The sequence below is a fragment of the Chiloscyllium plagiosum genome, unplaced genomic scaffold, assembly GCF_037043375.1.
Source record: "Chiloscyllium plagiosum isolate Xiang-an unplaced genomic scaffold, Cpla_swu_hap1 HiC_scaffold_27, whole genome shotgun sequence".
NCBI lineage: Eukaryota > Metazoa > Chordata > Chondrichthyes > Orectolobiformes > Hemiscylliidae > Chiloscyllium > Chiloscyllium plagiosum.
Genome location: NW_028270165.1, coordinates 36913474 through 36936433, shown reverse-complemented (window position 1 = coordinate 36936433; position 22960 = coordinate 36913474). Strand labels below are relative to the sequence as shown.

Genomic DNA, 22960 nt, shown 5'->3' with positions numbered 1-22960 from the left:
ACAGAAATGATATAGAACAACTTAGATTGTTGTGAAGTCTTTCATCTTTTAGAATGGGTTGCAGGTTTTGGTTCATTAATATGTAAATCCCAGAACTTGTTTGAAGACACATTCTCGAGCCAACTTAAGGTCTGTATCCCAATCTTGAGTGAGACTGGTTCTATTTCCAAAGTAGGAATTTATAAAATCTCACATGGATTAACTGCCTGTAGATTGTATTTGGCTCAAAAAGCGCACAATGTATCTGCAAATACAAAATCACACCAAAGGCTTATATGTAAGTGCGCATGCATGAGAGTATAGGTGAGTGTGTGCGTGCTTGATAAAGTGTGCGAGTGATAGAGTATCAGCCTGTGAGAGGGTGTATATGTGTGTGTGTCTGAGAGGGATCGGTGTGAATGTGAGAGTGTGTGCTTTGTGTGGGTGTGAGAGCGAGTGACAGTGAAGTGGAGTTACCTGTCATGTGACATGAATCCAAGGTCCTGGTTGATGCCATCCTCATGTGTTCCGAACTTGGCTACCAGCCTCTGATGGGCCACTAAAACTGAATAAGCAGTTACATAGCACACATTGTAGAGGGCAGGGTGGGACTTGTCTTTCGATTTGCAGAAGGTGGGAGGTTCTGGCTGCTGGAAACTAGGGAAAACACATGTTGGAGGACCTTCGCCTCAGAGAGATGCAGCTGGAAGCCAGGCTGCAGACACGTTGGGGGAATCATCAAACCCCCTATACTGTGAAAATAGGCCCTCTGGCCCAACAATGCACATTGACCCCCCCTCAGAGCATCCCACTCAATAACCTCCGCAGCTAACCCCTGAATTTAGAACACCCAATCCACTCTAAGCTGCACATCTTGGGAGGAAACCAGAGCACCAAGAGATGGGGGTAGGGGGAGGGGTGTAGGAAAGTGCAAACTCCACACAGACAATCACCCTGAGGGTGGCCTCGAACTCAACTCCCCGGCACTGTGAGGCAGCTGCTGCCGCACCACCTACAGTCTTGGATTGAAGGAATCGATTGGCTTCATGCCAGTCCTGGTGACACTCCAGCCCGTTTGGGGAATTGAATTTGCTTCCATAGAGTTTCCACGGTGCAGGGGTCATTGCGTCTCAGCAGCTTCAACGATCCAAAGAAGGGCTCGTCTACGGCGAGAACACTAGTCCACATTTCGCTGCAGAGTTAAAGTTCTCTGCACAGCCAGAACCCTGGAACACTCCCACGCAGGTTGCGTATAATCACGGGGCTTCTCAAGTCACGTTGATGTTCGAAATAATTTCCCCTCCTGGATTCAAACGCTGCTGATATTCAGGCCCTGAGTAAATTTCTTGTGCACGCCTGAACAGCAAATCCTCCTCTGCTAATACCTTGAGAAAACAGATCATTGCTGTCAGTGCAGGGCAGGAAATAGGATAAGAGAATTCTAGTTTGTACCGAGCAGCCTTCCCTATCTCCTACCCGAAATCTCTGTCTCCCATTTCCTCCACCTTTCAATGGATTCCAACTCGAATTCATCCTTCCATCCTCCTGTTTTTGCCCAGCTCCCCTCACCGGAAAGCGCTGACTCTCGGTTCAGTTTCTTAGTCACTTCTTGCCGTTCCCAGTATATTGCCCACATCTTTATTTACTTTTTAAAACAGAAAGGCAGTGGTTTGCTGATGCCAGGATCTGAGGGTAATTGCGTTCACGCTCCAGACTCTCTCTCGCGTCTTTCACAAAAATCTGCAATGCGCATGTGCAAAGAAGGGGATGCTGGGAGTGGGTGGGACGCATTCACCAACTCCCCATTCAATCAAGATCCAATCATGCCCACAGCGCCTCCTGTCTATTCTCTCTCGCTATCCCAGCTCCCCCCCGTCACACACGCCACCCTCTGCACCTCCGTCCATTCTATCTCCATACCCTCTGCCCCCTGTCCAGTCCAGTCTCTCGTCCACCCTCTGCTTTCCTCCATTCAGTCCCTCTCCCCACATTCATTCTCTCTCTCCTCCCACTCTCTGCCCCTCTCCATTCTCTCTCTTCCCCCATCCTCTGCTCTCCATCCATTCCCTCTCTCTCCCCCCACCCTCTCCTAACACTCATTGTTGCTCTCTTTCTCCCCACCCTCTGCCCCCCTTCCATTCTCTCCCCACCCACTGACCCACGTCCATTCTCTCTCCCCACACTCTGCACCCCCATTCTCTCGCTCTCTGACAAACGCTTTGCACCCCACCCTGTGCACCCCCAGGGTTTCTCTAACTCCAATGCTCTGTCCCCGTGTCCATTTCTCTCTCTCTCTTCCCCCTAGCCTCTGTTTCCCGTCCAATTTCTCTACTTGCACCCCCACCCTCATCCTTTCTTGTATCAGCCCATCTAAGGATCGAGAGAGCGCGGATGGTGATGACTCTACTTGGGAGATGGGAGGGTGTGGTGTGAGAAATGGCTGATCTTTAACATTGAGAATCGCTAAAATGATATTTTCAAAAACATCAGTAAAGGTTGAAAGCAAATTCAATTATTTTTTAAAAAGCTCCAGACATTTTTCTGAAACTTGCATTGAAATCTGTGCAATTAGGCCACAGTTGAGGACAGGCTGTAAGGATGGAATGGCCAATTCCTCATCTTGTGAAGTTGGTTCAGATTAAGTAGTAATAGAGTCATAGAGTTGCAGAGCAGGGAAACAAACCTTTCGGTGCATGCCAACCACATATTCTAAAATAATCTGGTGGTCCATTTGCCACCATTTGACCCATATCTCTCTCAACCCTTCCTATTCATATACCCATCCAGATGCCTTTTAAATGTTGTAATTGTTCCAGACTCGACCACTGTCTCTGGCAGCTCATTCCATACATATACCACGTTCTGCATGAAAATGTTACCAGTTCGGTCCCATTTAAACCTTTCCCCTCTCACCCTAAACCTATGCCCCTCCAGTTTTGAATTTCCTCTACCCTGGGGAAAAGACATTCAAAAATTGAGCAGCCAGACAAAATGCAAAAGGAATAAACTGTTGAGCCCCAGGAAAACAAAAGAAGTGTGGCTCCAGCCTTTGTTTCTCTCCGATTGGCAGTTGGACCAGCATCTCCACTGGGCATACTGCGCATGCTTCTCGGTGTCAGGAAGCATTGCGCATATACGCTGGTGTCAGCAAAATACGACGAATGCTCTTTGCTGTTAGCGGAAATGGCGCGCAACATTCTTCTGATCGACCAATGGGAAGCTCTGAAGGACCGGAAGGAGTGTGGTCCTCCTGCCATTGAGAGCCTCCCCCCAATTGTCTGAATGCGGAAGTTGGACAATGCGCTTGTGAAGGTGTTGCTGCTCCTCTCTCTATGAATGAAGATTTAACTTCATCCCAGACTGCAACTTCTTTCCTCTGTCCAACATCTGTGAGTACAACACACTCTTCTCACCCCTTTTCCATTTTATTTTTTCACTCTGGTGTTCAGTTCTTGACTTGCAGCAAAGTTGGTTCAGGTATGTGTCTCAGTTGGCAAACACATGGTAAACGTAGTAACGCAGTGTGAAGTTATAGCCTTTCCTATGAAATAAAAACAGAAAGGAGGTAAATTGTTTAAATGGTGATATATTGGGATGTGGAGTAAGTGAGGACTGCAGATACCGGAAATCAGAGTCGAAAATTGTGGCGCTGGAAAAGCACAGCTGGTCAGACAGCATCCGAGGTGCAGAACAGTCAACGTTTTGGGCAAAAGCCCTTCATCAGGAATGATGTGTGGATGTACAAACGTGCCTCAGATACCTTCTGCTCAGGCTTTCTATTCCAGTCAATGCCAGTTGTCACATAGGTGCAGCAAGCAATCAGCAAGGCAAGTGGTATATTAGCAAGAGGAAATTAGTTCAAAGTGGGGATGCCTTCCTGTAGTTTGGGACATATTGAATATATTCAAAGCTGAGTTCATCTGACTTTTGAATGTCAAAAATAGTTATGGGGAAGGCAAGAATTAAAAAAAAAATATTAGAAACTTTTTCAAATCTCTCACAGCACCTCTATATACAAAAAAGAACAATACCAAAATACACAAAAACAGCAGTACAACAATGTCATATTATGATACTATTAATAATGAGCTACCTATTATTCTACTAGAACAAACTTAGCTTAAACTAAACTACAATCAAATTGAATAAAAATAAAATTAAACATAATTTAAGTTCATTTGAATTCTATCACATTACTTTATTCTATTTCACTCACCACACCTCCATTAAGGCTCCCATCCATGGGAGCACCAGTTATTGCACCCGTATTCCTTTCACCCAGCCTTGCCCTCCCAGGGCCCATGAGCGCCCGGACTGATTCCCACTTGATCAGCAGTATTAATTATACCACAGCTCTAATTAATACTGCTGATCAGTCTGCATCAATATAATTTGGAAAGGGCCGCCACGTCTTGTAAAACTACTATTTTGTGGTGCACCATATTTGTGAGGTCATCTTGGGGGGGATGCTCCATCACCAGCATATGCCACCCCATAAGCCCTGGGGGTTTTTCCAACATCCAATTAATTAAAATGTTCTTCCTTGCACAGTGCTTAAGAATGTTACACAGTCTGTTCCTGTGTTCTCCAAGAGAAGGCAAATTTGGCAACCCCAGAAGAAGAAATACCGGATTCACATTAACTTCAATGCCCCAGGATGTCCTTCAGCTCCCTTACTATAGCACTCCAGTATCTCTGGATCTTACAACATGACCAATAGCAGTGTGTGAGTGCCTATACTAATTTTACATTTGGGACACCCTGGTGATGTGCCTATCTTGAACTTAGCTAGCCTCTCTAGCGCCACATAAGCCCTGTGTAAAATCTTCAATTGCATGCCCTGTGCTGTGTTACATATTGAAATTTTCCTTACATTTTCCCATATATCTTGCCATACTTCTAATGAAATATCCTATCCTAGCTCCCGATTCCACATCCTAGAGAGTCCCTCCACATCCCCTAAGGTACGTCCCTTCTGTAAATGATACAACGTACTAACTGAAAGAGCACCTGTACACAGAGTACTCTTTACTCCACATTTGACCTGTCATGCTGAGCCAGAAGCGTGGTATTCCTCTGTATATAATCCCTTTGCTGAAAGTACCGGAAAAGGTCCCTATTAGACAATGCATATTTCTGACTTAGCTGGCTAAATGACATCAAGACCTAACCCTCGAATAAATCTCTCAGACAGAAGATTCCCTTATTCTCCCATGACTTAAAGCCGGAGTCCATTGCCCCAGGTTTAAATTCTTGGGCTGCCACCAGTGGGGTAATCAGTGAGGTCATCAGCCAATTGCCCTTGTCTTGCCTCATTATCCTCCAGGCTTTCACTGTATTTAAAATGATTGTACTCTTACACTGCTCAGTCTCGGATTTCATCTTCTCAATGAATAATAGATTAAGTAGGGGACATCTCAACTGCAATGCTTCAACGTCAAGCAAAATCGACCCCGAGTCCCCTCGTGCCCAGTCACACACATATGCTAAGAAAGCGCAGATTTGATATCTCTTCAAGTCCAAAAGGTCCACTCCTCCTCATCCTGTGAGAGCTGCAATTTGATAAACTTAATTAGGGGGCGGCTGCGACACCAAATAAAAGAACCGAGCCAACCATTGAGCCTCAGTAATACTCATCTGGGTAGCAACAACAGGAGCATTCTCATGGGGTACAATAGGCGAGGAAGAACATTCATTTTAATCAGAGCTATTCGGCCTAACCATGAAAATTGTAATCCGTCCCATCGCTGCAAATCCTGCTTTATCCTCTCCAGTAATTGTACACAGTTAGCTTTACATAGCTGGTGGAAGGCAGGAGTAATAAAAATTCCCAAATGCAAAAACTCTTTTGACGACCATCTAAACAGGAACTGCATTCCATCCTTCAGATCAGGCACCTCCACTAATTCTCTCCCCCCACCCACCCAAATAAATTAATTGTTCGAATCAATCGAGGAACGGACTCCTCCAGATTGGCCAAGAACAAAAGGACATCATCAGCATATAGGGTAATCTTATGTTCCCCCATTCCCACTCCTGGCGCCACTATTTCAGGAATCCTCCTGGTAGCTTCAGCTAATGGCTCAATTGGCAAGGTAAATAGCAGTGGTGAAAGAGGACACCCCTGTTGACTACCTCTCCCAGTATTAAAGTTATCTGACTTAGTGCCATTTGTGATGACTGCTGCTTTAGGATCATTATACAACACCACCACCCACCTAGCAAAGGTTGTACCCAGACCAAAGCGCTTGAGGACCCCAAGCAGGTACAGCCATTCTATCTGGTCAAATGCCTTTTCTGCATCTAGGGAGGTCACCGAACCCAGGATCAACCTTTGCTGGCATACCTGCACCATGTTCAGTACCCTCCTGATATTGTTGGAGGAGCTACGGCCCTTAACAAAACCCATCTGATCTTCTTTCACAATACAGAACAACACCTTTTCCAACCTCAGGGTCAGCGTCTTGGGTAGAATTTTAAAATCTACATTCAACAGTGAAATGGGTCTGTATGAAGCACATTCTTCGGGCTCTTTCCCCTCCTTTAAAATGAGGGAGATATTAGCTTTCCTAAGAGACGGCGGAAGATAATCCTGTGCATATGAATAGCGATACATCCCCACCAACATATTTATGAATTCCTCATAGAATTTACTTGGGAATCCATCTGACCCCAGTGATTTGCCACCTTGGAGATGTTTTATTGCATCCTGCACCTCCTGTATCGTCATAGGCCCATTCAACAGGAAACCTGTTCCGTGTTTATACTAGGGAGATGCAGGATCTCAAAAAAGGCCTGTATTCTCGCTGCACCATGTTCATCTCCCTCCGACCGATATAACCCTGCAAAGTATTCCCTAAATCTTCTTTAACTCACGGGTAACTGTACCAGCCTTCTCTCTAACAGACATAATAGATTGGGAAACATTTTTCTTTCTGGCCAGATATCTACCTAGCGTATCTACAAAATCAAACTATCTTTGTTGAGCAAAGCGGACCTTTTTTTTCCCAGTGTATGCAATGAGTTGGGAGCAGCCCGGAGAGCTGCAGCTTGACCAGTGAAGGGCTATTGTAATATACTTCCTCAGCTATCTGCAGACGGGTCTCCAACATCTGTTGTTACTCCTTCCTCTGCGTCCTTCTCGTCATTGAATAAAAAATAATCAGGCCTCATAAAGATGCCTTAGTGGCCTCCTACAGTATTTCCGGATTACTGGCCGTACCCGAGTTGATATCCCAGAAGGCTCTGAACTCTTGTGAAGTACTCAACAGATTTGCTATCCCTTAACAGGAATGGGTCCATGCACCAGTGCTGTGCATCCATTCCACCACTCTTGATTTTACCATCTAATTACACTGGCACATGGTCCGAGACAGCAATATTGCCAATTTCACAAGCCAATGTTCTGTCCAAGCAATCCAATGGCATTAAAAAGTGTCAGTTCCCATGTGGTACTTGTGTGGGTTGGAAGAGAAAGTAAAGTCTCTTCCATTAGGGTGGAGATGCCTCCACACATCCACTAATCCCAACTCCTCACACATGTCCATCAACTGCTTAGGTTGCGCGGGTGTACTTGCCTGGCCCCTTGGCACCCTGTCTACCTCGGGATCTATTAGGCGATTAAAATCCCCTCCAGTGACCATGCGGCGTACCCCAAGACTCATTAATTTAGCAACTGCATCAATTAGAAATTTAAGAGGGTGCACCGGGGGGACAATACACATTCAGGACGCCATACTCTTCACCATGTATTAGAGCTTTAAGAATGACGGACAGTCCATGTTTGTCCTTAATTTGCTCAATTACCTGGAAAGGGAGGTTCCTTCTTACCAGTATAGCCACTCCTCTACACTTGGAGCTAAAGGAGGAGAATAATACCCTATCATAACCTCCTTGCTGCAGTTTCAGATGTTCCTTATCAGTTAAATGTGTCCACCCTTTCCTTCCTGAGGCTTGACAGCACCGTCTTTCTTTTTAATGGGGGAATGGCTCCCTTTTACATTCCAGGGGCACCACCTGAATGAATCAGTAGCCATGGTCATCCAGGGCAGCCCGTGGTTTCCTAAGAGGAGGAAGCTTATCTGAGGTGTGGTGAGCAACAAAGACATTAACTCTATAAAGTCTAAAAACTGCTCCTATTCAAAACTACTATAAATAAAAATCTAACCACCACATATAACTTAAGGAAATGCGCAAATAAACCCCAATTATGTAGAGATCTCCCCCCTCAACCCCCCAACCCCACCATTGCCACCATCCTGCCTCCTTCCCACTGAGGCTGTGCCCCAAACTCCAGGCAATTCACAGATTGAAAAAAACATGTTATTTACATTCTGAGAGTTAACAATGGTTGCCCATCTCCCCACACCCCTTCTCCATACATCTTAAGCACAGGTATAGCCACCCCCAATCCAAACACAAAAGGACAGCAGTAACGAAATGGCCTCAGACAATACCTAACTGACTGATATACTATATAATTCCAGTTTTACGTCAAGGCAGTACGTATAAAGCCGATAACCACAAGAAAAGGGGCAAAAAAGTAATGATGTCCCTCCCGCCTTCACCCCGACTCGATTTCTTTAATTCAGAGAATTTGCAAAGTCCTTCGCCTTTTCTGCTGAATAAAAATTATATACCATCCCTCCATGAGAGAAACGCAATACGGTCAGGGACCTCAAAGAATATTTTCTGTTCAGATCCCTTAATTAACTCTTAACTTCATCAAATGCCCTTTTCTTAATCCAGGCTCCCGAGAAGTCCTGAAAATATATTATTCTTGAGCCTTTGTGCATGAAAGCCTGTGGATCTCTTCCCAGTCTTCTTGCTGTTACAATCACTAACTGTTTTTCTCTTTTATGCAGGAGGCGCACTCGGACCACGCGGGGCTGCGGGTCCGACCCGGACCTGCGCATTTCGATCCGGTGGGCCCGCTTCACACTCAACAGGCCCGACTCCAACTCCAGCCCCAGGAATCCAATAAAGTCTTCGCCTCCCTCACATTCCGGAAGACCCACGAGCTGTAAGATATTTCTTCTACTTTAGTTTTCCAGGTCGTCCACTTGCTCCTGAAGGACCCGAACCTGGTCTTCCAGCGTTTAGATCCTTCCTCCTGAGACCTCCGCCACGGTCTTGATGCCACGGTCCTCTCCTCCGCTGCCTATTCTCTTCGGGCCAACATTTGAATTTCCTGCTCCATGCTTTTCCAGTGTGGCAGATAGCGGTTCCACCGCTGCTTCAATCTTATCTCAGAGTTTGGCAAACACCGAGAGTAACTGCTGCTGCCCCATTAAACCCAAAGGGTCTGCCCTGGGAGTTTGAGCAATGGCTCCAGGCGCCCCCGATGCAGTAGGGGAGTGCCCTACCTGCTGCACCCCTGTCGGCCCTTTTCCTTCATTTGCTTTCATTCTGGTCCTAAAGCTGTCAAACCACAATTATAGCAGCTCTAGACGTTCAGTAAGTTTATATTAGCGATTGTTTTCTCCTACGGATGGTTAATGAGGTGGGGGGAGGGGGCAAAAGTCCACCTTGCCGGGGGTATGGCACAGAGCCCAGCACAGCTGACCACTCAAACCACCGCCATCTTGGATTTCCAAGAAAATGGTTTTAAGACCAGTACAGAACAGCTGCACGGTCATACAGCACACAAACAGACCCTTCGGACCAACTAGTCTATGCTGACTATGTTCTCAAACCCAACTAGTCCCATCTGCCAGTGATTGGCCCATATCCCTCCGAACCCTTCCTGTTCATGTACATTTCCAAATGTCTTTTAAACATTGTCACTCTACATGCATCCACTACTCCCTTTGGACACCCATTCCACACACAAACCGGAGAAAGAAATAGAGCTCTTCATATCTTTTTAAAATCTTTCTCCTCTCCCCTTCAAAATTTGCTCCCTAATCTTGAACGCCCCACCCTAGGGAAAGGACACCTGCCTTTCACCTCATCTGTACCCTTCATGATATTATAATCCTCTATAAGGTCACCTCTCAATCTCCTCTGCTCCAGTGAAAGAAAACCCAATCTATCCACCTGGCTGTAGTTATATTCATATTCAGTTATGATGTGTTCAATGTTGGTGCAGGCTCAAATGGCCAACTCCTGCTCCCAATTCTCTCACTCTGTGTCCAGGACAGCATTAGGAGATTGGGAAAGGGGAGGGATAGATATCTTGTTTGTTTTTATTTTTAAAATGCACTTGATTCCCACAAATAAAATCAACAGGTACAAGTACAGCACATGCAGTGTTCCTCATTGCAGCTTCAAGGTTTTGTGTCCTCTTCTTACGCGTTGGCTCCAGCACATTCAGCATACTTCCCCCGCCCCCCCCCCACCCCCCACCCTCCCCATCCCCGCCCTGAGACGTTGATGCTTCCATTGTTTATAAAATCAAGAGAGGAATGGATAGGGTAAATAGACAAGGTCTTTTCTCTGGGAGTGTAGAACTATAGAGTAAAAGATTGAGGGTGAGGTGGCCCGGGGAGGGGGCGAGGAATTTAAAAGGAACCGAAGGGGAAATTCATGCAGAAGATGGCGCGTGTAAGGAAAGAGCTGCCAGAGGAAGTAGTAGATGCTGGTATAATTATGACACATTTAAAAGGCATCTGGATAGGTTTATGAATAGGAAGGGTTTAGAGGGATATGGGCCAAATGCTGGCAAATGAGACCAGATTCAGTGAGGATATCTGGTCAGCATAGACCATTGGACCAAAGGACCTGTTTCTGTGCTGTATATCTAGATGACTCTGGTTTGCCATGCCAGTCTGTTCAATTTCTCTCTGGTGTCATAGCCTTGATGTCTCATTCTAAAACTCCCCTGTGGGGGCACGTTTACCATTTTGTGTCTGATTGGTTGCCAAGAAGCTACATTGCCGGTTCATCCTGAATTTACACACTGTATGTTTGCTTCCAAAAATCAGACCTGCTCACTCTCAACAGTATCCCAATGTCGTGGAAGATATTAATTTTCAGGTGCAGATATCCAAAATTCAGAGAGATGTCAGTTGTGACTGTTTTGCTCTTCTGTCCCTGTCAGATCCTGAATCAGCACTTTCAGGAGAATTAGAATGGAGTGAGAACAGAGGGGGGGAGAGAGAGAGAGAGAGGGATGGTGCTTTCAGTTTTGTGGAATAATAAAAGAAAAGAATGTTCTGCAGAAAGTAGAATTGCATGTTCTGAATTTCTACCCTGGACTGACAGTGTTGACTTTTGTGATCTCTTTTCAGAGTATTTGATCTGAAGATGAAGTTTCAAAATCAACACATGAAGGGCTGATGCCTGAACCATTGACTCTCCTGCTCCTCAGATGCTGCCTGACCTGCAGTTTTCTACTCTGATTCTCCAGCATTTGTGAGTCACTCAATCCACCGGGACTGCAACAATTTTCAACTATGATCCAATTGGTTCCTGTTTCAGTACATTTTCAGCATCAGTGGGACTGGAAGAGAGACCCTACTGTTGCAGCAACGCACTGAGTGTGGAGCCTGAAACAGTTATCTGGCCTGGAAAGAGGAATTCGAGGCAGGGAGGGGACATACACGCGTTTGTGTGCAACTGTAGCTTCGGCCATGGAGAAACCATGGAAGTGTGGCGACTGCGGGAAAGGCTTCCGTGTCGTGTCTGCCCTGGAGACACATCGGCGCAGTCACACCAGGGAGAAGCCATTCTCCTGTCCTAAGTGCAGGAAGGCCTTCAGTGATTCCTCCGCCCTGCTGAGGCACCGGCGGGAGCACACTGGGGAGAGGCCCTTCAGCTGCCCTAAGTGCAGGAAGAGCTTCAGTGATTCCTCCGCCCGGCTGAGGCACTTGCGGGTTCACACAGGGGCGAGGCCCTTCAGCTGCCTCAAGTGTGGGAAGGCCTTCAGCGATTCCTCCGCCCTGATGAGGCACCAGCGGGTGCACACAGGGGAGAGGCCCTTCCGCTGCCCCGATTGTAGGAAGGTGTTCACTCGCTCCTCCCACCTCGTGATTCACCGGCGGGTCTACACTGGTGAGAAGCCCTTCCCCTGCCCCAAATGTGGGAAGGCCTTCAGCGATTCCTCTGACCTGCTGGCTCACCAGCGGGTCCACACCGGCGAGAGGCCATTCACCTGCTCTGTCTGCGGGAAGGGCTTTGCTGTCTCCTCCACTCTACTGACGCACCAGCGGGTCCACACTGGGGAGAGGCCGTTTGCCTGCCTCGAGTGCGGGAAGGGCTTTGCTGTCTCCTCCACTCTACTGACGCACCAGCGGGTCCACACTGGGGAGAGGCCGTTTGCCTGCCCCAAGTGTGGGCAGAGGTTCACAATGTCCTGCAGCTTGAACAAGCACCAGCGGAGGCACCAATGCTCCTAACAATCAGATTCTGCCGGTAACGCTGCTGAGGGTCACCCCCAGGACTGATCCTCCTGCCCTTTCTGACAGTGGGGGTAGTGGGAGAGTTGGTAGGCTTTTTTGCTTTCTACTGTGGGAGTGGGGGGGGGGGGGCGGGGAGGGAGGGTGGTGGCTCAGTGGTTAGCACTGCTGCCTCATAGCGCCAGGGACCCAGATTTAATTCCATCCTCAGGGTGACTGTCTGTGTGGCGTTTGCATGTAATTCCCCGTTGTGTCTGCGTGGGTTTCCTCTGCGTGTTGCAGTGTCTTCCCAAAGTGCAAACGTGCGCATGTTTGGGCGAATTGGCCAAGCTAAATAGTCCCATTGTGTTCAAATATGTGTAGGTGTGGTGCATTAGTTAGGGGTAAGTGCAGAGTGATAGGGTAGGAAAATGTGTCTGGGTGAGTTACTCTTCAAAGGGTCGCTCTGAACTTGTTGGGCAGAAGGGCCCGTTTCCACACTGTAGTGCCTCTATATTTCTATGAACCTTGCTTCCAGTGGGCGCTGCTGCTCATTGAGCCCAAGACCCGCACAAACCTACGACCGCAAAACCATTGGAGCAGAAGTTAGGATATTATGACCCATCGAATCTGCTCCACCATTTATTAGAGACAAAATAAAAAACTGCAGATGCTGGAATCTAAAATAGACAAACAGGAGGCTGGGCACAATAAGGCAGGCAGCACCAGGAGGTGGAGAAGTCAGCATTTCAGGTATTATCCCTCAGGACTGAAGAAGGGTTCTACCCAAAACGTTGACATCTCCATCAGAAATGATTTATCAGTATGTTGTTAGAACTAGAGGGCATAGGTTTAGAGTGAGAGGGGAAGGATTTAAAAGGGACCTAAAGGGAAATCTTTTCATGCAGAGTGTGGTGCGTGCATGGAATAAGCTGCCAGAGGAAGTGGAGGAGACTGGTAGAATTACAGAATTTAAAAGACATTTGGTTGGGACATGAATAGAAAGGGTTAGAGGGATTTGGGCCAAGTGCTGGCAAATGGGACTAGATTAATTAAGAATATCTGGTCCGCGTGGACGAGTTGGACTGAAGGATCTGTTTCCGTGCTGTACCTCTCTATGACTACCGGTCCTGATGTAAGTTTCGAATTTAGTAACTTTGAATAATTCAATCTTGTTGAATTCACCTCCTGGAAGGTTTCAAATGAACCCCTCCAAGCGATATGATTTTACTATGCCGAGTTGGATAAAGTATCCCATCAAGTTCAACATGAATGCGCAGTTGAAGAAGTTGAAGTCAGAAGTCACACAATACCAGGTTTCAGTCCAACAGGTTTATTTGAAATCCCAAGCTTTGGGAGCATTGCTCCTTTATCAGTGCTGCTCCTTCATCACTTCACCTGATGAAGGAACAGTGCTTCGAAAGCTCATGAGTTCAAATAAATCTATTGGGATTCTCACCTGGTGTTGTGTGACTTCTGACCTGTCCAACCCCAGCACCTCCACATCAGAGTCGACGAATGAGATCAGACTTTATTCAGCATGATTTAGTGAGATATTCATCTGGATGTCCTTATGCCTCCAACATCGATTCTCCTGCTTCTCGGGTGCTGCCTGACCTGCTGTGCTTTTCCAGCACCACACTCTCAACTCTGAGCTCCAGCATTTGCAGTCCTCACTTTATCTTGGTTCATGTGGATACTCAACACTGTCAGAGTTACAAAGAGATTCCAGTCATAGAGTACTATAGCACAGAGACAGGCCCTTCAGCCCAAACTGGCCCATGCTGACCAAAATGTTTGTCAACACTAACCTCATTTCCCTGCACTTGGCCCATATCTTTCTAAAGCTTTCCTACCCATGTATTTTTGAAACGCCTTTTCAACGTTGTTAATGTACCTGCTTCAACCACTTCCACTGGCAGCTGTTTCCCCAGGCGAACTACACTCTGTAAATATTTTGCCCCACATCTTTTCTTCCATCTTTCTCCTCTCGCCATAAAACGCGTCCTTGCTCTTGACATCCTTCCTCTAGTGAAGAGACAGCTACCATTTAGCCAACTCTACCCCTCATGGTTTGAAAGTATTGCCTCTCAACTTCCTCTGCTCCAGTGGAAAAACATCCCAGCCTATCCAGCCTAAATTCTAATTTGATAATAATGGCAGTGATGATTTTGGCTGTGTGTGTGTCAAGGATCTCTCCTTTCTAAGCCAATGCTGTGCCTCTTAAGTTCACCTGATCTTAAAACGAATGGCACCCCATTCATTTAAAATGTCCATGTTTTCTGTGTAAAGTCGGTCCTGGTCGGCAAATAGGCAGTGGTGTCTTATATTCCCGTAGACTTCTTTTGACCGGGTTCATATGCTCTGTTTTGAGATGTATGAGTAAATCTTCAGAACAAAAGATTAATGCAGCCTTTATTCATGTCTCATTATTAAAAACACTTTCTCCATTTACAGATGTGATTGAGAAGCTTCTCCCAATGAATCTTTGACTGATAACAGCATTTGTCAGGCTTTTGAAAGTCACTGCAGCTCTGTCATAGCACAGGGGAGGGCTCTTTCAGACACAACGCGTCATGTAGAAAATTCTCCCACATTAGTCGAGCAAAGTAGACGTCTTTTTAAGACATTATGAAACTTGAAAGGGTTCAGAAAAGGTTTGGAAGGTTGTTGCCAGGGTTGCAAGGTTTGAGCTACAAGGAGAGGCTGAATACGCTGGTACTATTTTCCCTGAAGCTTTAGAGTCAGCCAGAAACATCTGTTGAATCAGAAAACATGTCTTTCTGCAGCAGCTTCAGACAGACTGCTTGCCAAAACCAAAACCAGGGGAAAAGAATGGGACAACTGCCCTTTCATTGTAGAAGCGTTTTAGAAAAATAAAATGTCAAACTCTTTTCCCGGATTGTTGCCTTAGCCAGTATCTGTTAACCATTAGTGAAAACCTTAATCCTAGATGAATGGGAAGCCTTTTACAACCCCTCCTGAAAATAAACCAACAACGTAATCTTCTTAAAGGAGGAACATGATCACAACAAAAAGCACTTGAACTGAAACATTTGCAACAAAAGGCTGTACAGTTAGCAGGACAAGAAAACAGGTTTTCAATTTCACCAATCAATTTAAATCAGCCCCATTGGCTACCAAAAATTTATTAAATTTAAATCCTAAAGTTTTGACAACAGGACCAATCCTATCATAAAGAATTGGCGCTCTCAGTCATCTGTGTATTAGATAAAGCATCATTTAGAAAAACAGAGAAGGACATTCCTGACGGAGGAATCGGAGGAGGCATCCCCGACAGAAAATGGTGCAGAATATTCCGGAAGACACATAACCTGGTTGTAATCTGAGAGATTAAATTCTATTTTGTGTCATCTGAGTGGGACATGTATTGATTGGAAAAGCATACCAGAAGAATCTTGATTTATTCCAGAATACTCAGTAGTTAGGAAGGATTTCTTCAGTTTGTTAGTAGTTTTGTTCATTTGTTCACCGTGAGAGTTGGTGAAATAAATTGCTGATTGTCGGTTGTAAAGTGTCAGGGATTTACTTTTAACACTACAGCAGGTTACACCACTTATCACACTGACTTTACAGATTAAAGGGCAACGTGCCACTCTTTGGACGTTTCAGTTTGAGATCTTGGTGAGGGGGAGGGGGGGATTCAGCCTTCGCTTTGTAACAGTATTGATGACATTCTCTTGAATGCAATGGAGTCAATATTAATCCAAGCCTCTTGTTGTGGTTGTGGGTGAATCACCTTAATTTGGCTCCTGACTCAGAAACCGCACAGACAATCAACTGCTGAAACAATGATTTGGACTTTATTGCACGTCGCAACCACAAATAAAACCTCTCAAGTTCATTCAGCTTCACTCCCCAAACTTGGCTATCACCCAGTTGATGTCTGAAGTTAACTGGTTTTCCACCGACGGTGCCCATCTCTGGAAGTTCCAGGGGTTTGATGCAGTATTATTCTTCTGAGTACTGCTGCGGCTGCATCATTCTGGAGTTGAAGTTTGGTGGCGTTTCCTCAATTTCCAATCTGTGGTGTGACTTTTGTTTTTCAGACTCTAACATCACCTTACATTGCTGGAGACCTCAGGTCTGCAGCTTACCTTCTTATCCTTGAGGGTTAGCTGTCTGTTTGAAACAGCCTGCCCTGCAATTTCCCCCTCTATATCAGGGCTTTCCTTCTGCAGGCAGAATTAATTGTTCTTTTGTCACACCATTATTAAACAACATTATCTTGCCTGTCCCAAGAAACAACTTATTGTGTTGCCTCCTTCTTCCCATGGATGTTCATTAGCAGAAATTAAGCCATTTATCATATTGAATCTGCTCTTCCATTCAGTCATGGTTGATATTTTTCTTAATCCCATTCTCCCTGTAACCTTTGTCCCCCTTGATACTCAAGAATGAGTGAATGGTGGAGCAGACTCAATGGGCTGAATGGCCTAATTTCACTTCCTGTGGTGTCACAGTTTCTCGTCGGCCCTTTCGTTTCTTGGTCCAGAAAGAGTTATTGTTGACTCGTGAAGTTTGGGAAGCTCTGGAGTTTACAGGTGCACACCACTCTCCTCTCTGCCTCCTCCCAGAATAACGATTCCTCCTGAGATACTGGCAGTTCTTGAGATCCCTGGATATCCAGGAATACAAATCAGTGTGTCTGGAAGTCTCTGCTGCTACCCTGGAAAAGAAGGATTATGGGGAGAAAATTCAGAAATCCGAAGAGCAAAGAGACTTGGGACTTCTAGCCCAGGATTCTCTCAAGGTAAACTTACAGGCTGAGTCAGTAGTTAGGAAGGCAAATGCAACAATGGCATTTATTTTGACAGGACTTGAATATAAAAGCAGGGATGTACTTCTGAGGATCTTTCAGGTTCCAGTCAGGCCACAATTGGAGTACTGTACACAGTTTTGGTCTCCATATCTCAGGAAGGATGTACTGGCCCTGGAACATGTTCAGAACAGGTTGATGAGAAAGGTCCCAGGATTGAAAAGCTTAACATATGAAGAACATTTGAGGACTCTTGGTCTATACTCAATGGAGTTTAGAAGATGACAATGGAACTAATTGAAACCTACAGCATACTGAATAGCTTAGACAGAGTGGATGTTGGGAAAATGTTTCCATAGGTAGGAGAAACGAGGACCCGAGGGCTCAGCCTTCAAGTAAAGGGAAGACCTTTTGGAACGGAGATAAGGAAAACTTCTTCAGACAGACAGTGGTGTATCTATGGAATTCACTGCCCCAGAAGGCTGTGAAGGCCAGATCGTTGAATACATTTAAGCTGGGGATAACTAGTTTCTTGAGTATCAAGAGGATCAAAGGTTATGGGGAGAATGGGGTTGAGAAACTTATCAGCCATGATTGAATGGTGGAGCAGACTCAATGTGCTGAATGGCATAATTTCTGCTCCTATAATCTTATCATATGCTGATGTGTGGAGGGGTGAGAATGGGGGAAAAGAGATAAAGAGGGGAACACAATTAAAGTGAAGCTGGGTACAGATACATAGGAAATACAATAATTGAACGATAAATTTCAGACCACAAAGAAGCACTCGCATACAGAGGGATCTGGCCATATAGATCTCCAAAATTGGCAATACTGGCGGGTAACGTGATCAAGAAGGCACACAGCACGTTTGCCTTGAGTCTAAGAGTTGACGAGTTATGTTACAGCTATTTATTCCGGCCACATTCAGAATATTGCTTGCAGTTCTGGTCCCTACACTCCCAGAAGGACATGGATGCTCTGCGAGAGGGTATAGAGAAGGTTCACTAGGACACTGCCTGGTCTGGAGGTCTCATTATGAGCAGAGAATGTGATAAACCTGGATTATTTTCACTGTGAAGATGGGGCAGAGAGATAACCTCAACAAAATGATGAGACACACAGATTGACTGGACGGGGGTGGCATGGTGGCTCAATCATTAGCACTGATGCCTCACAGCACCAGGGAAACTGGTTCGATTTCAGTCCCAGGTCACTGTCTGTGTGGAGTTTGCACATTCTCCCTGTGTCGATATGGGTTTCCTCCGGATTCCTCTCACAATCCAAATGTGTGGATTCGGGTGGAGTGGCTATGCTAAATTACCCCAATGCCCAGGGATTGGCAGGTTAAGTTGGATTGTCCGTGCTTAAATTGCCCCACAGTGTTCAGGAATGTGAATGTTCGGTACATTAGTCAGGGGTAAATGTCGAGTAATAGGGGTAGGGAAATGGGTCTGTGTGGATTATTCTTTGGATGTTTGGGGTTGATCCAAATAGTCTGTTAGATAGTCAGAGGCTTCCCCCACCCCACCCCCAGGGTGGAAAAGTCAATTACAAGAGGGCACAAGTTCAAGGCGAGAGGGGGACAGTCAGGGGGAGAATTGAAAGGGAAGATTTTTCACACAGTTGGATGGTGGATGCCTGGAATGCACTGCCTGTGGACGAAGTGGAAAAAGGCACCTTAGCAACACTTAAGGTGTATCTGGACAGACACATGAAGGGGAGGTGAATACAGGGACAGAAACCATGCATCGGAAATAAATAGCAGGTCGAAGTTAGGATTAAGAATTGGCACAGGCTTGGGCGGGGAGGGGGTAGGGGGTAAAATCAACTTTCCAAAAGCAGGGGATACCTGTATGGTGATGAAGGGGTGGGTGGAGGCTCAGGTGGAGCATAAACACTGACAGAGCCCAATTGGATTGACTGTGGTGGAGACTCAATGGGACAGAGACAAATGTATCTATTTCAGATCTCCCTGCACTTCAGCCGCTTCTGTGGACTGTTTCCGTAGGGAAGGTGCAATCCCAGGCTCAGAGAGCATCAGCCCCCACTGGAAGTAAAGTGGGTGAGAGAGCGGCCATTCAGCATAAAGGAACCCCTTGCCCCTCCCACTTCACCCACTAAACAGGGTTCAAGATGAGACTCTCAGCAGCGGTAACAGCAGAGTCCAACCCGAATCCCTGCGCCATCTAACTTATGAAGTTGCTGGTGTCTCCACAAGTTGCACGACTGGGTGAAGCCCTTTCCATACACTGGACAGGTGAACGGCCGCTCCTTGGTGTGGATGCGCTGGTGTTTACGCAGGGTGGAGGAATCACAGAAGTCATTGCTCCACACGGGACAGGTGAACGGCTTCTCCTCAGTGTGGCAGCGGAAGCTGAGCAGCAGGTGATACGACTGGGTGTAGCCCTTCCCGTACACAGAGCAGGAAAACGGTTTCTCCCCGGTGTGCATCCGCTGGTGCGGCAGTAGGTGGTGTGACTAAGTGTAGCCCTGCCCACACACGGGGCAGATGAACGGGTTCTTGCTGGTGTGGACCCACTGGTGGGCCAGGAGGTGGTGTAACTGAGTGAAGCCTTTCCTGCACTGAGTGCTGGCGAACAGCCGCTGCCCGGTGTGCAAACGCCGATGAATCTCCAGCGTAGATGGCGAAGGGAAACCATTCCCACACTCCCCACATTTCCACGGTTTCTCCATGGTGCAGGTGCCCTCGTCTGTCTCAGACCATAACAATCAGTTGAAAACTCACTCGCGCTTACAGCATGTGTGTGGTGTTACTGGTGAACCCTCTGATAATTGGAACACTCATTCAGTCTGTAAAGCTTGTTCCAGTCCCTACTCTGGTGTGAGGGTATGCGAGACTCTGAGTTTCCAGTCACACTTACGTTTAAAACCTAACTAAGCAGACAGGCCTTTTCCCCTTTGTTTTCACGGCCATCAATATCCACGTCCTCGTGAATCAAGTGACTGTCAGACTTTGATGTGATGTTTGGTCTGAGATTTCTGCCGCCAAATTCTTCTCTTGTAATATTCCAGTGAAGTGATTGCAAGGGTCATCACAGTCAGTCCATGATAGAAAATCTGAACGTAATTCTAGCTACTGTGGAACATTCTTTCCTCTCAATCCCAAAGATCTTTGTGTCGATCTATATGTAACTGTAAACCGACAGGGTTATGGGGCAGACTGCATACCTCCACGAAGAGTTCACATGGACTCAAGTTGCTGAACGGATATTTTTAGTGCAGTATTGACACTCTTACTGAAGATCTACAATATGCTGCAGTACGATATTACAAGCCCAGGAACAACTGCAAATCAGACAAGGTCTTTTCAGAAGTTGGACCCTGAACTTCTGAATCTGCTGCTGCTGCTCTTCCTCTCTCTCTCTCTCTGAATGAAGATTGATCTTTACCCAGACTGCAACTTCCTTCCTCTGTCAAAATATTTATGAACAAATCCATTTTTTTGAAGGATGGCCTGTTTCCTGATCATCACAATTAAAAGGGTGTCTCCCCCTGATATGCAAAGTGACAGTCAGTCAGGGGAGGGCAGGGTCACGTCTTGTGTTGTTGTGTGGAATCTGTGACGGCTGCAACAATTCATCCCAACTCCTGTACTCAGTGCTCTGACTGGTGAAAGCAAGCATGCCGAAAGTCTTCTTCACTGCCCTGTCTACCCATGACTCCACTTTCTAGGAGCTATGAACCTGCACCCTTACATCTCTTGGTTTGAAATACTGCATATGAAACAGATTTGGTGTTTGTTGGTATGTGTTATTATTTGGTGCTTATCTCGGCTCCAATTCGGTATTTTATTCTGAATGCCATGACTGATGAAGGCCAGTGTGCCAAACGTTTCTACCTGTGACTCCACTTTCAGAGAACTGTGAACATGTACTCCAAGATCCCTCTGTTCCACTACACTCCTTAAGGTCCTGCCATTCACCATGAAATTCCTACCTTGATTTGACTATACAAAATGTAAGACCTCACACTTATCTATATTAAACTCCATTTGCCATTAACCTTAAACCTATGCCCTCTAATTTTGGACTCCCCGAACCCCAAGGGAGAAGACCTTGCCGATTTACCCTACCCATGTCCCTCATGATTTTATAAATGTCTTTAATGTCACCCCTCAACCTCCAAAGCTCCAGAGAAAATAGCTCCAGTCTATTCAGCCTCTTCCTGTAGCTCAAACCCTCCAACCCTGGCAGCATCCTTGTAAATGTTTTCTGACCCTTTCAAGTTTCACAACACCCTTCCTGCAGCAGAAAGCACAGAATTGCATGCAGTATTGCAACAATGATGGCACCAATGTCCTCTCTGAAGAGGGTTTTAAAACAATATTTATGACTACAAGCAAATCAGGTTAGTTGGGCATGACTTTCCCATAGCAGTTGGTTTTGGTTGTCCTTCATTAACCTATGCTTTATAATATATAAGAAAATATTTTGAGGGATGGGATTGTTGCTCGCACGTCCAACATTTGCTCCCCATCCCTCATGGCCTTTGGACTGAGCAATTGGCTACATGCTAGAAGGCAGTTGAGAGTCAACCACATTGTAGTAGGTCTGGAGTCACGTGATGTGAGCGTGTGCACGCGTGTGTAGGGTTGTGAGTGGTAGATTTCCCTCCCTAAAAGAACACTTTCACAACACTCTATAATGATTGGACAAAAATAACAGTTCTGGTAGCATCTATGAGGAGACGAAAGTGTTACTGTTTTGAGTCCGGTGGCCCTTCAAAATTAGGCTGGATTCAAAACATTAACTGTTTTCTTTCCACAGATGCTGCCAGACCTGCTGCATTTCCCCAGCAATTGTGCCTTTTGTTGCTGATCTCCAACATCTGCAATTCATTGTCTTAGCCAATAATGGTTTCCTGGTTGCCAGTACAGAGACAAACTCTCACTTCCAGATCTTTTTATTCGTTGAAAATAAAGTCCACTAGCATCCATGATGGGATTTTAATTTTTGTTCTCAGAAGACCGAGATCTCTGGGCTACTTAACCAGTATCACTAGATCACACTCTTCCCTTCACTGACAGTGACATTGACAATCTTGTCCTGAATATTTTTCTTTATTCATTCATGGAACGTGACACTTGGTCTCCCAAAAAATAACCAAGTGCCATTTCAGAGGGCAGTTAAGAGTCAACCACATGACTTTCGATTAAGGGTGACACATTCACCAAACTGGGACAGGACTGAAGATTTCCTTCCTTAAAAAAAAGGTTATTAGTGAACAAGATAGGTACTTATGACAATTGATAAGATCACCAAAGCAGCGATAAGTTTATATTCCAGATACATAAATTGATTTCAAATTGCATCGGGGCCATAGCAGCATCAATTTGAAACTCCAGATGTTAAATCCAGTAACAATGCCCAAATGCCACCAACTCCCTACAATCTCTAGGCTTCCCAACACTGACTGGTCTGTAATTGCCAGTTGCATGCTTTTCCTCCTCACTATTTACTATTCAATTCAGCCCATTGAGTTGACTCTGCCATTTATTCAGATCACGGTAATTCTGGGAAACATTTACTCCATTTTGCTGCCATTTCCCCATAATCCTCAATTCCCTTACTGGTTAAAAAAAAATCTATCTCAGCCTTGAATGCACGTAACAACCCAGGCTCAACAGCCCTCTGTAGTATCAAGTTCCACAGATTTACTGCCCTCAGGAGAAATTCCTATCTGTCCTAAACATGCAATCTCTTATTTGGAGGTTACTTCCTCTGGTCCCAGACTCACCCACTTTTCCACGTCTAGCCTGTCAAGTCGCCTCAGAATCTTGTACGTGACAGTAAGGTTACCTCTAATTCTTCTAACTTCTAATAAGCACAGGCCCAACCTATTCAGTTCTCCTCATAAGACA

At 45.8% G+C, this 22960-nt stretch overlaps 1 protein-coding gene across 1 annotated transcript; it reads left to right on the top strand.

The window, feature by feature from the left end:
• The first annotated feature begins 11552 nt into the window (after window positions 1–11552).
• LOC148143627 (uncharacterized) lies at window positions 11553–12317 on the top strand. Its single transcript, XM_087975251.1, has one exon. It carries the CDS (start codon window positions 11553–11555, stop codon window positions 12315–12317), a length of 765 nt encoding a protein of 254 aa, XP_087831377.1.
• Window positions 12318–22960: the final 10643 nt, after the last annotated feature.

What these genes read in the sequence shown, in the direction of transcription:
- LOC148143627 (XM_087975251.1), top strand. Translation starts at nt 11,553, where the DNA reads ATGGAGAAACCATGGAAGTGTGGCGACTGCGGGAAAGGCTTCCGTGTC.